The following is a 12,191-nucleotide window of genomic DNA, read 5'->3' as shown; positions in this document are numbered from 1 at the left end:
TGGTTGCTGGGATTTGAACTCATGACCTCTGGAAAAGCAGTCAGTGCTCTTAACCACTGAGCCATCTCACCAGCCCCAAAGGATTCTAAATGCTGGAAACAATTTAAAAGAGAAAATTACATAACTCTTAACACCCAAGAGGTATAAACAGAACTCCCCTGTCCTCAAGTTCCAGGCAGCCAGGGATGAGTCTCCAAAAACCAAGGGTCAAAAAGAAAATGTAAAGATCAATAAGTGCTATAGTTTGTTTAATGGTGTACTGGCTAGTTTTGTGTGTCAACTTGACACAAGCTGGAGTTATCACAGAGAAAGAATCCTCCATTGAGGAAATGTCTCCATGAGATCCAGCTGTAAGGCATTTTCTCAATTAGTGATCAAGGGGGGAGGGCCCATTGTGGGTGGTGCCATCCCTGAGCTAGTAGTCTTGTGTTCTATAAGAGAGCAAGCTGAGCAAGCCAGGGGAAAGCAAGCCAGTAAGCAACATCCTCCATGGCCTCTGCATCAGCTCCTGCCTCCAGGTTCCTGCCCTGTGTGAGTTCCTGTGGCTTTGGAGAGCAATTTGAACAGCAATTTGTAAGTGTAAGCTGAGTAAACCCTTTCCTCCCCCATGCTTCTTGGTCATGATGTTTTGTACAGAAACCCTGAGACAATGGCTATAATTAATAAATTTAGAAGTCGTGGAAAGTGATCTCCTGCAGAAACTGCAAGTGGAAGGAGCCTGAGTGTGAGTGTGTAAAATGGATAAGTGGCCCAGGGCATAATGAGCCTCACTCAAAAGCAGGACAAAGACCCTGAAGGCCTGAGAGGCAGTTCCACACTACCTAAGAATAAGGACCCACTGCATGACTATTCTCAAAAAGACCTAGGAGTTCCTTAACTTCTAATGTTATTTTATATAAGTAGTAAACCATGGAATCAAAACCTGAATAATGAAACTGAATAGCCATCTAGCCTGGTAGCGGTGGTACACTCCAGAGGCAGAGACAGGCAGCTATCTATGAATTTGATAGATGTAAAGAGATTCTATAGTTCTATATGTAAAGATAGCCCTATAGAATCTACAGGACAGCAGGGCTATATAGAGAAACCCTGTCAGGAAAAGGGAAAAGAAAGGAAAGGAAAAAAAAAGAAAGGAAAGGAAAGGGAAAAGGAAAGGCAAGGAAAAGGAAAGGCAAGGAAAGGAAAAAGAAAAAGGGCCACCCAAGATAGAGCCTGGTTCCAGGCACAGTTCTGCTAACGTTCCCATTTGAGAGGGTGCACTACTCTGGGCCTTGGGCACTATGATCATGGAGAAATGTGCTTCTCTTATTGAGGGCTCTCAGGCCTCACACTATGAAGGCCTAGATGGGAACCAGGCTTTGTTCCCAAGGAAGATGATCAAGACTCCCTTAAATGAACACCCAAACTCCAGCTGTTCACACCTATGAGTTGAAATCAAGTTCACCAAGACACAGATCTCTTTTGACCCTGAAGGTCAGGTCAGCTGGCCAAACAATAGCTAATGGTCGGTGTTCTGGTTGAGAAAGAGCTCCACTGTTGGCTCTCTGGTTTTGTTCTCTAAGGGTTCACCTAAATGTGGCTGGGAATTGGCTGTGCAACCCCCATCTTTCCAGGGTACTTTTCATTTAACTAAAGCATCATTTACCTAAACATGTCAAGAAAAGGAATACATTGCTGACCTGAGCCCAGCAACTGGCCAAGAAGAATCAGGATCCAGCCCACTCTAAGGAGTCTGTCACTTTTACCTGGGCCAGGACCTGGCACATTTACAAGCCAGGAGCTCTCAGACAGTAGAGCCATTCTCCAGAGTGCTGCTGCCAGCATGGTGTAGTAAGGCAGGCCAGGGTTTCACCTCTCCACTGGCTAACAATGCTTGTTGTAGGCTTGTACCAATACAACTCCTTCCTGGTTCTTCGCATGCTATCATTTAGCCTCTGGGACGGCTAAGATTTATGGCTCAGGATACAGGAACTAACCTTATATTATGTGACAAAGAAACTGCCCTGTTTTGCCCCCATTTTGTGTAGCAAAATAGATTTTCTATGGGATGAGAAAAGTTGTAATCTTTTTATTAATCCATCCTAATATATTAAAAGTGTGAGTACTCAGTACAGATTTCCCTCAGCCCTCTCTTTTAAGACTGTCCAGTGCATACTGTTGACAGGAGAAAAAAGAATCACACAACTACAATCTGTGACTTTAATAACAGATTTCTTAACAGTTACTAGGAACCATGTGGTCTGAAGAAATTTAGTTCCAAAGAGCCACATTATGATTTTAAAGGGGGCAGGGGTAGGATGGGGAAGCTAAGAAAGGAGAGGGTTAACAAGGAGCATCCATAAGCCTAGAAAGAAAATGTGTGGTAGAGACAACTAACTAGCCAGGCCCAGGGATGCACACCTGTAATCCCACCACTCAAAAGGTAGAAGCAGGGAATCTAGGCCATATAGTAAGACCTTGTCTCAACTAAAACCACCAAGACAAGACAAAACTTATTAAGACATAACAGCACTAAAAGGGACCAAGATCAGACAGAGAACTACCATTCACAGGGGTTGTGTTGTCTCTTATTTTTACAAAGGAGATCTTAAACATGAAGGGAGGCAAACATCAAGCAGATTTGGCTGGGGATGTAGTGCAATGGCAGAGTGCCTGGGTTTAATCCCTAGCACTGAAGAACCAAAAATAAATTATACAAGCTGCCTCAGGAAAATAAGCAGAATTCTATCAGAAAACAAAGCCATTCTCCATGCACTATCAAGCACTACGCCTTGTGGGAGGCAAGTCTATTGCTAAATGGGATCACTGAAGACACCTTTGGAATATAAGTTAGGACTGAAAACTTACTGTGGGACATGTATTTGGAGGTGACGATTCTTCTGTACACACAGACAAGATAGACAGGGAAGGCATCTGGGAGGATGTCAATGTTGGCACCTCTGTGCCACTGTTCAAGTTCAAAGCGGAAAGCCCAAGAGTATGGTCCCCATTGAGCTCACTGGCACTGCTTTGGGTGGAAGGCTTTAGGAGATTCCGTGATGCGCCACTTCGGAGGCAGGATGTGCTATGGAAAGTGCTCGCAAGCTTGACTGTCTTCTGATTGCTGTCATCAGAGTCAAGTTTGGGGAAAGACAGAGATTTGATATTGCTTACTGTAGGAATAGGGGGGAGGGACACTTTGGAAGACAGCGACATCTTTTCACAGTTGCCCAACTGTGGTAAGGTTATAAAGCCATTGGGTTTATGAAGAGGCTTGAAGTCTAAAGTTGCCTGCTCCAAGGATGCCAAGACCTCCTCATCTTGTAACACAGACCCCGAGCTTCCCCTGGGTGTGTTACTGTCCAGTAACTGAGCCACTATGGGCCCAGTGGTTCCTACCAGAATGTTTCTCAGCTCTTCCTTCTCATCAATGGTTTTTAACTCCAGATTATCAAAAGGGTCCTCTTCACACTCGAAGTCAGCAGGATTGAAATCTGCCTTTGTGTGCGGTGGACTGAGAACTTTCTGCTTTGTGGCACTACTGCTGACCCGAGTTGGAGTGAGGATGCTGTTGTGCTGTAAGCTGGCAAGGATGGGGTTAATAGGAGGTGGCATCGTGGTTGTACTGTGAGTCTTGGAGAAGTTCACTTTGCTATCACCCTCTGGACCACTCTTAGAATTCACTTTAGCTTCTGCTTCCTCGGCCTTCCGCTCTGTTTCTCGCTGAGATTCTTGGATTAGTTTAATATCTTCAGCCCACTCAATGGTTTTCTTTTCCAAGGAGAAGTCATACTGCAGAGATACAGCAGAGAGAGGAGATGTGAGCCCAGGGGCTGCTCTCCCCTACCCAACTCAGTCGTGTGTACATGAACTACAGCAGGCAGCACTTCAGCACATGGCTGAGCCTCACTGAGCAATACTGAGATTTCAATGTCCAAATCATGCTCCCAGGTTAGTTGTATAAATTAACTCTACACACCAGACCAAAGGGAATTTGCCACATCTTTTGCTTCTCTTCACCCTATCCCCTCCCTAATTCTACATGGTTAGGGGAAAGGGTAAGCCACACTCAAGGAAGCTATCCTGATGACCCATCTGTTCTAAAATGTATGGCATTCACCTCTTACCAGTCATCTACTGGTGCATACATGCAAGTACATGCACTTAATGTGCAACTCTTAACATGTCCTCCTATTGGCAGCAACCCCACAGACCATCTTTAGGTCTCTATTATGCAGCACAATGTCCTTCAGAGATCCTATGCTCAATAATGACAGCACCTAACCCTGAAGAATAAGTTTTTGGTTTGCCTTGTTTGCTTTAGCAGAACCGGAGACCCGAACCCAGGACCTTGTACCTGGGAAGTGCTCTACCGTAAGCCCAGGAGCACCTTTCATGGATTAACTCTCCAGATTACCTCAAACCCCTTAGTAATGACCATTATCCCTATATTACAAGGGGTCATGCCCACAGTCATAAAGCCAGGAAGTACTGGATCTGAAGCTGGCCAGCTCTATGCTCTCAATCCACTACTGGGCTGTAATGAATATACTGCAATCAAAATTCAAGGAGACTTATTAAGACCCTGGTGTTCAGTTCAGCAGTACACATGATAAAACTGGGACAAGGTTAGCAGTGGCCCTGCACAAGAAAGACATGCTAAACCATGAAGCAGCAGGCCCTTTATCTGTTCTCTGTTCTTCTTCTAAGGTACACTCATTAAGTCTCCTTCCTCTGCTTCCAAAACAAAAAAGGGGGAGGGAAACAGAAACCACCCCGACGGCCATGTGGAAATCAGAGGCAGGAGGATCATATTTGAGAAGAAACCTAGACATGAGACTGGGGTAACCACTTGGTGGCAGAAGATATGAAGGTCCTAGGTAGGTGGCAATCTATTAGCAATACACTTCAAACAATATTCCAGTTCTTGGGAGGGAGAAGCAGGAACATCAGGAGTTCAAAGGCAGCTGGACTCTAGGAAACACCACTTAAAATAAACAAACTTCACAATTTCTTATTAAACCCTTAAAATGTAGCCCAACTTACAAAATTCATTGCCATACTTTAAAAATATCTACAGTATTATAGAGAAGAAGAAAACAAAATCCCTTGCATTCACCCTAACGAGGCAGAGCTGAATAATGTATGTGTGAGTGTTCAAGATGGAAGCAAGATAAAGACACAGAGGACTCGGAAGAAGGTTAAAATGCTGAGAGATATTCTAGAAAAGGAAGGGAAAACCTACCTAACACAGTCACTAAGAATTCACGTCCCACCCCTGTGGCTGTGCTCTGCAGAGGTGGAAGTGGGAGCTGCGGGGAAGGCACTATCTTTTCTGTGTACCGTGAACAAAAGGGAGAAAACAGCCATGGGCAGTTAAAAGCTCTGTAGAGCTAAATGGAGAAACCTAATTGTTGTTCTTCTAAGTTTCTGACAGTATAAAAGTCGCTTTTCTCACTGCTGTAAGAAGTACAGAAGTAAGTTAAGCGAGGAAGACTGTTGGGACGCACAGTCTGAGGGCACAGGGGCAGGGGCTTCAGGAAGCTGGTCTCACGCCACCTGCAGTGAGGAGGCAGAGACAAATGCCAGGATTTTTTTATTTAGTTCAGGACCTAGCACATGGGGTGGTACCACCCCACGTATCCAGGGCAGGTCTTCCCTTCAGTTAATTCAGATAATCCCTCACAGACATCCATGGAGACTTGTCTCTTCAATGAGGCTACATCTGTGACCATCACCATTAACAAATTGCACAGATCCTACTGAGTAGCCTAGACTATACAAACTTACTGTAGTTCAGTCTTAGCCTCGCCCTCCTAAGTGTTGAGAGTACAGGCGTACACCTCACTCAGAGGACAGCCAGTCTCTAATAAACTAACTTCCCACGTCCATAAGCACAAGTTTCTCATTTTTATTCTAAGAATGGTTAGAAATAGCTTCTGTTTTCTAAACACTCTTAACTGAGATCCTGGGGTTTTATTGTTCTGGGGTGGGGGGGGGGTATTTTTGTTTTTGTTTTGCTTTGTTGTTGTTGTTATTGTTTGAGGCAGAGTTGCATGTAACCTAGGCTGGCCTCAACCTCACAAAACATCCAAAGATCCCCCTGCCTTCATTTCTGCAGTTCTGAGATCACAGGTGTATGCCATCACACCCAATCAATATGGTCAAATACAAGGCTTTGCGGATACTGGGCAAACACTCTGCCAACTCAGCTAATTCCTGGACCTGTTTTTGTTTTTGTTTTTAATTATCAAAGTAATGCAGAATACGTAGAAAATAGAGAAAAGGTTTCTTAAGTAAGCATGTTTTGAGAGTAAAATACTGTTGCTGCTGGAGCTCGGGTGGTAGGAAACATCTTGTTTCACACACAAGGCACTAGATTTGACCCCTAACAATACATAATCCAGTCACGGTGGTACATGCCTGTAATCCCAGCACTGGATGGTAGAGGCAGACAGTTCAAAGTCAGCCCCTGTTACACAGGGAGTTTGAGAACAGTCTGAGGTAGAGACTGTCTTAGAGGGAGACAGAGAACCAGAGTACAGTATGGAGTAGAGAAAAGCATTATCAACTCATCAAGTTCTCCCTTAACCACAGTTGCCTTCTCCATAGTTTCGTTTGTTTATAATCAACTACAATGCAAGAACAGTTGCATTCCAGAAAGAAACAAATCTTAACTTTTGGGCTGGAAGATGTCTCAGTAGTTATGAGCCTTTATTACTCTTGCAGAGAACCCAAGCTCTGTTCCCAGCACCAGGCCAGCCTCCAACCCAGAGATCTGCCTGCTTCTGCCTCCTCCTCCCTCCTGAGTGCTTGGATTAAAGGCAAGGCAGCCACCACCCTCCAGCAAATATCCTCAGCTCCACTTCAAAGAGAGCTGACACTCTTCTGCCCTCTGTAGATAAACAGCAGACATATTGTCCACATACATGTATACATGTATGCAGGCAAATCACTCATACAATACAAGCTAAATCTAAATAAAAAAACAATCTTTAAGATTATATGACATTCTGAGTAGTATAAAATCTGGCAGTTTCTCTAGATGATATGTAAGTTTAATGACTCATGCTGATGGACTCCTGTCTCTCTCTGTAGCCCTGGCTGTCCTGGAATTCACTATGTAGACCAGACTAGTTTGAACTCAGAGACACATCTGCCTCTGCCTCTGCCTCTGCCTCCTGCATGGTGGGATTAAAGGCCCATTGGTTAGTTTTTATAATTTGAAGCAAAACATTTAAAGTAGGATATAACGGCTCACTACTGTAATCTCAGTATTTGTGAAGCAGTAGGAGGAAGATCTCTTGATCGTCCTCAACTACATAGTTGGAATTTGAGAATAGAATGAGATGTATGTGACACTGTCTCAAAGAATCTAAAGTAGCAATCAGAAGGCAGAAAGAGGGATAGGAAGATCTCTTTAGGTTCCAGGACAGCCTCTTCTACAAAATGAATTCCAGGCCAACCAAAGTTACATAATAGAAACCTAAAAACAAAACACAACAACAAAGGGGGAAGAAGGGGAAACAAAAAGTCCTGTAAGTGGTTTCCACAGGCGGATTTGAGGCCAGCACTCCTCTGTGCCGTTATTGAGTACTCTGAGCATAGTCCTTCCGTTTTTTATCAGTGCTTCTCGCTGGCCAAGAGAGTTACCCAGCAAAATAGGAAGTGGCAAAAATGTGACACTCAGAACAAGGTTTCTGACTACATCAGTGAGGGCAGCGAGGAATGAGAAACAAGGTGTAGGTTGGTGCTTCAGTCTTTTCTTTAGGCCTTCGAGGCTACAATTTATGTGTGCTAACACCTGGTCGGCAGCAGGCAGGCTGCTTGAAGAAGCTGCAGAACCTTTAGTTGGTGGGTCTGGCTGGAGGAAGGAGGTCACTGGGGTAGGCTTGAAGAGATATAGCCCAGCCCAGGTTCCAGGCCATAAGCCTATATCCCCAGGAGTAGAAAATGAAGGTCTGAATGTGAAGTGTACTTGTGACTGAACAATTAGTCCCCAGCTCATGTCTCTGATTTGGGGGGTTGTGAAACTTTTAGGACGGTGCCAGGGTGCTGAGGGGCTGAGGTGTTTTGTTGGAGCACTGCCCCCATCTGACTCTCAATGTGACTAGTTACCTCACACTCATGCTGTAGCAGAAAGAAGCCAGTCCGCCACCATGCCTTCATGCCATGATGGGTTATCTTCTCCAAATCATGACCCAAATAAGCCTCCTCCCTTAAGTGTTTCTATCAGGAATTCTACCAGCAACTGAGAGGTAAAGGGTACTAAGGTTTCTCTGTGTTGCTAGGGTAACCTCAAACTCCTACATAAGAGTGATCCTCCTGCCTCAGCTTCCCAAGCCTATGGGACCACAGCATGTGTGTCTGCTCCTAGCAAAAATCACACTTCTTGGTGTTAGTTTTTGGTGTGTGGGTGGGGCTGGGGTGCTGGGATTAAAGGTGTGCACTACTGCTGCCCAGCCTTCTTCCTTCCTTTCTTAAGGCAGAGCTGAATGCTCTATTAAAGATACGGAGTTAGGTGAAGAGGCACTCAGAAGGAGAGGCATACCTTTTATGTCTAGCAGCAATGTTCTTATCAACAGCCTAATTCCAAACTAAAGCTCAAGCCGACCAAGGCACAGCTTACACTGCAGAGTAGGAGGTTGTGAGCCTCTTGGGATAACAGCCTTTAGTAACAAGCCTGCTAAAGTTTCCCCAAGTGCCTTCACCACCATTCATCTCTTCAACCAGCCTTTTGGGATGGATGAATGGACAGAGCTGCTTCACTGGGAGCCTCCAGAGTGAGGCCTCTGGCCTAAGATTCCAATTACAAAAACTTACTACAATTACAAAAATTGACTACAACTGTCACAAAGGCCACAGCAGGTTTCTTTTCAGAATTGGTGAAATAAAATGTTTTAGAATTACATAGCATGTTGGTAGGCAGAGGCAGGCGGATTTCTGAGTTCGAGACCAGCCTGGTCTACAGAGTGAGTTCCAGGACAGCCAAGGCTACACAGAGAAACCCTGTCTCAAAAAAACCAAAAAAAAACCAAAAAAAAAAAAAAAGAATTACATAGCACGAAGTTTGTAAAATATGAATATATTTAAAACTCAAGGTGAGCAGTGGTGGCCACATCTTCAATCCCAGGACTCAGGAGGCAGAAGCAGGCAGATCTTTGTGAATTTGAGGCCAGCCTGGTCTACATAGTGAGCTCCAGGACAGCCAGGACTACACAAAGAAAACCTGTCTCAAAAAGCAAACCAAACGGCCAGCAGTTAAGAGCACTGACTGCTCTTCCAGAGGTCCTGAGTTCAAATTCCAGCAGCCACATGGTGGCTCACAACCATCCATAATGAGATGTGATTTCTCTTTTGGGGTGTCTGAAGACAGTGACAGTGTACTCACATTAAATAAATAAATAAATCTTCTTTCTCAACAAACAAACAAAATCCACTAAAGCGTGTAGCTTGAAAGGGTGAATTAAGCTATTAAAACGAAGCATCTGAAGTTCAAAATATAGACTGTAGAAGAAAAAATACTTCCAAAGTGACATACTGATGCCTTCCCTAGTGAGTTCCTAGAGACAAACCTTTCTTTCTTTCCACAGTGTAGCTTTAGTCTTCTGGCGTCACAGAAGGAAGTGTGGGCTCACTGTGCTCTTTTGCTTTTCTTTTCTTCTTCTTCTTTTTTTTTTTTTTGGTTCTTAATATAACCCAGCCAGCCTCTTAATAATCAAAACTGAATTTGTTCAATTTTAGTCAGTTTAGCACAATTTCTTTCTTTCTTTCTTTCTTTTTTGTTTTTCGTTTTTTTGTTTTGTTTTTTGAGACAGGGTTTCTCTGTATAGCCCTGGCTGTCCTGGAACTCACTCTGTAGACCAGGCTGGCCCCGAACTCAGAAATCCACCTGCCTCTGCCTCCCAAGTGCAAGGCCTAAAGGCGTGCGCCACCATTCTTTTGCTGGGATTAAAGGCGTGTGCCAGCACTCTTTTGCTTTTCTATCACCTTAAGACCTAAGCACCTTGAGGACATTGAAGATGTCACTCTCCTCAGTCTGCAGAACAGCACCTCCCAAAAGCAGGCAGTTAATTAAAAATAAATAAATAAGCAAACAAGCACACACACATTGAAGGAGCTAGCACTCAGCTTTTGCTCCTTTCAAGACGTAATTTCGTGCATTTATATATAACTGATCTCTATAGAGAGAGTTGAGAAAGGAGCTTTGGAAAGCGTTTAGGCACAGCACTGACAGACTGACAGCTTTCTATACAGTCAGAAACTGCTCCTTACAGAGATAACTCCTGGGGAAAGTCAAGTATAGGCAGTGATGCAAATTATATTCAGGAAACTACTGATAAGTTGGAACATGGGCTAATGTGCTCTGCTAAAACCCCATGTCTCTATGCTTCATTTAATAATAGTTATTGATTTAAAACCTTAAAAATCATCATTCTAGAAATGATGTGGAAAACACTGCAAGCAAAGCCAACTAGAGAGGCTACCATGATAGCCTGGTGAGACCAAGGTAGGCTAGAAAGAAGAGTGAGGCAGACTAAAGACAAATACTGTGTAACATTGCTGACTGAGAAGACAATGAGGACAGAAAGAAAGCAAAGAGAGATGAGGGAGCAACATGGATAATTGGTTTTGTTTAGTACCAGGCACAGACACCCAGAAAAATATAATTAAACATGTTAAACAAAACCCAGGCATGTGTAAGACATATAAATGGAGCTCTAAGTGTCATCATAAAGCAGGCATTAACAGGAATAACAAGATAAAATTAAGAGAGTAAAAAGATCTTTATCAAGTCTTTGATGCACTGAATATTAACTAAAATTCACCACTTACCTGCATCTCTCTGACAACCTGTAAGCAGTCAGGCAAGGAGAAGCCAATAGGCAGACCCACTTTCGCTGGTGTTTTGAATTTGTCTCCTATCTTAAATGGGACATCATCAAGGTAACTGAAAGTCCCTATAATAAAAAATAATAATAAAGCAGAAAACATCAGTAAATAATAGGTATTTTACTATAATCTTACGCTGAGTTGGCACACACTCATTTATACCACCCTAAGACCTGAGTCCCTCTCCAACAACTTACCTACTTCTGACCTAAAACCATTATACTAATACAAAATCCAAAATACTCACCAGGGAGTAGTGGTACATGCCTTTAATCCCAGCACTCAGGAAACAGAGGCAGGTGGGTCTCTAAATTCCAGGCCAGCCTGGTCTACAGAGTGAGTTCCAGGACAGCCAGGGCTACAGAGAGAAACCCTGTCTCAAAAAAAAAAAAAAGGAGGGAGGGCATATATATATATATATATAATGTGTGTGCATGTGCGTGTGTGTGTGTGTGTGTGTGTGTGTGTGTGTGTGTGTGTGTGTGTGTGTGTGTGTGTGTGTGTGTGTGTGTGTCTGTGTGTATACAACATAGTACTTAAGCTAACAATTTTATATTGTATGCTAAAATAGCTAAGAGGGTAATTTTTTGTCATCTTGGAAACAGGATCTTTGTTACATACAAACTAGCCTCTAATCTGAAATTCTCTTGCTTCACCCTGTTCTGAGATTTGGGATTGTAAGCATGCACCATGCCTGGCTCAGAACAAAGCTTAACTGCTTTTACTAACACAGAAAAGCCAGTCAATATTCTAGTATGCAGGGAGAGGGGTTGGTGAGCCCCAACCCTTAGCAGAAGAGCTATAGACAGTTGGAGGAGGAAGAATCAGCTTTCTTTAAGTGATTTCCTTAGCAGGTCAAATGCATTCCACAGCCAGGAGTATATGAGCAATACAAACTGGACTCAGCTATTTTAAAAAGACTAAGTTGGGGGTTTGCTGAAGTGGAAATGGATCTGGGAGGAGTTATGGTCTAAAGAGTAGGGGATACTATTCCAATAAAGCTAAATTACATGAAATTCTCTAAGAATTAATGAAAATATTTGTAACACATACTCTCAGAGGCAAAACCCTCAGTATCCATGACGTCCTTATCCATCAGATCAACTACTTAACAGAAATATTGAGACATTGTTTTTAGAAAACTGTCTAAGGACTAAGGAGGTGGCTCAATGAGTAAAGCATGTCTGTGCAGGCATGAGAACTTAGTTTAAATCTCTAGGACTCACTTAAAAACCAGGCAGATAGCACACACTAAAATAGCAGTGCTTGGGGAGCAGAGACAGGAGGATCCTGAGGTCTCACTGACCAGACACTCTAGC

At 43.4% G+C, this 12,191-nt stretch overlaps 1 protein-coding gene across 4 annotated transcripts in view; it reads right to left on the bottom strand.

The window, feature by feature from the left end:
* Ubap1 (ubiquitin associated protein 1) overlaps nt 1–12,191 on the bottom strand; it is a 71,923-nt gene that overhangs the window by 7,174 nt on the left and 52,558 nt on the right. For 3 of the 4 annotated variants that reach the window (XM_031377075.1, XM_031377073.1, XM_031377074.1), the window contains 2 exons: nt 10,816–10,940; nt 2,848–3,771 (listed from right to left, as the gene is read on the bottom strand). In XM_031377075.1, the coding sequence (XP_031232935.1) occupies nt 2,848–3,771; nt 10,816–10,940 (1,049 nt within the window). The remainder of the gene's footprint in view (nt 1–2,847; nt 3,772–10,815; nt 10,941–12,191) is intronic. The other variant, XM_031377076.1, reaches the window with a different exon arrangement.

This window comes from Mastomys coucha, unplaced genomic scaffold, assembly GCF_008632895.1.
Source record: "Mastomys coucha isolate ucsf_1 unplaced genomic scaffold, UCSF_Mcou_1 pScaffold18, whole genome shotgun sequence".
NCBI classification, from domain to species: Eukaryota; Metazoa; Chordata; class Mammalia; order Rodentia; family Muridae; genus Mastomys; species Mastomys coucha.
This window is presented reverse-complemented; position numbering and strand designations above follow the sequence as displayed.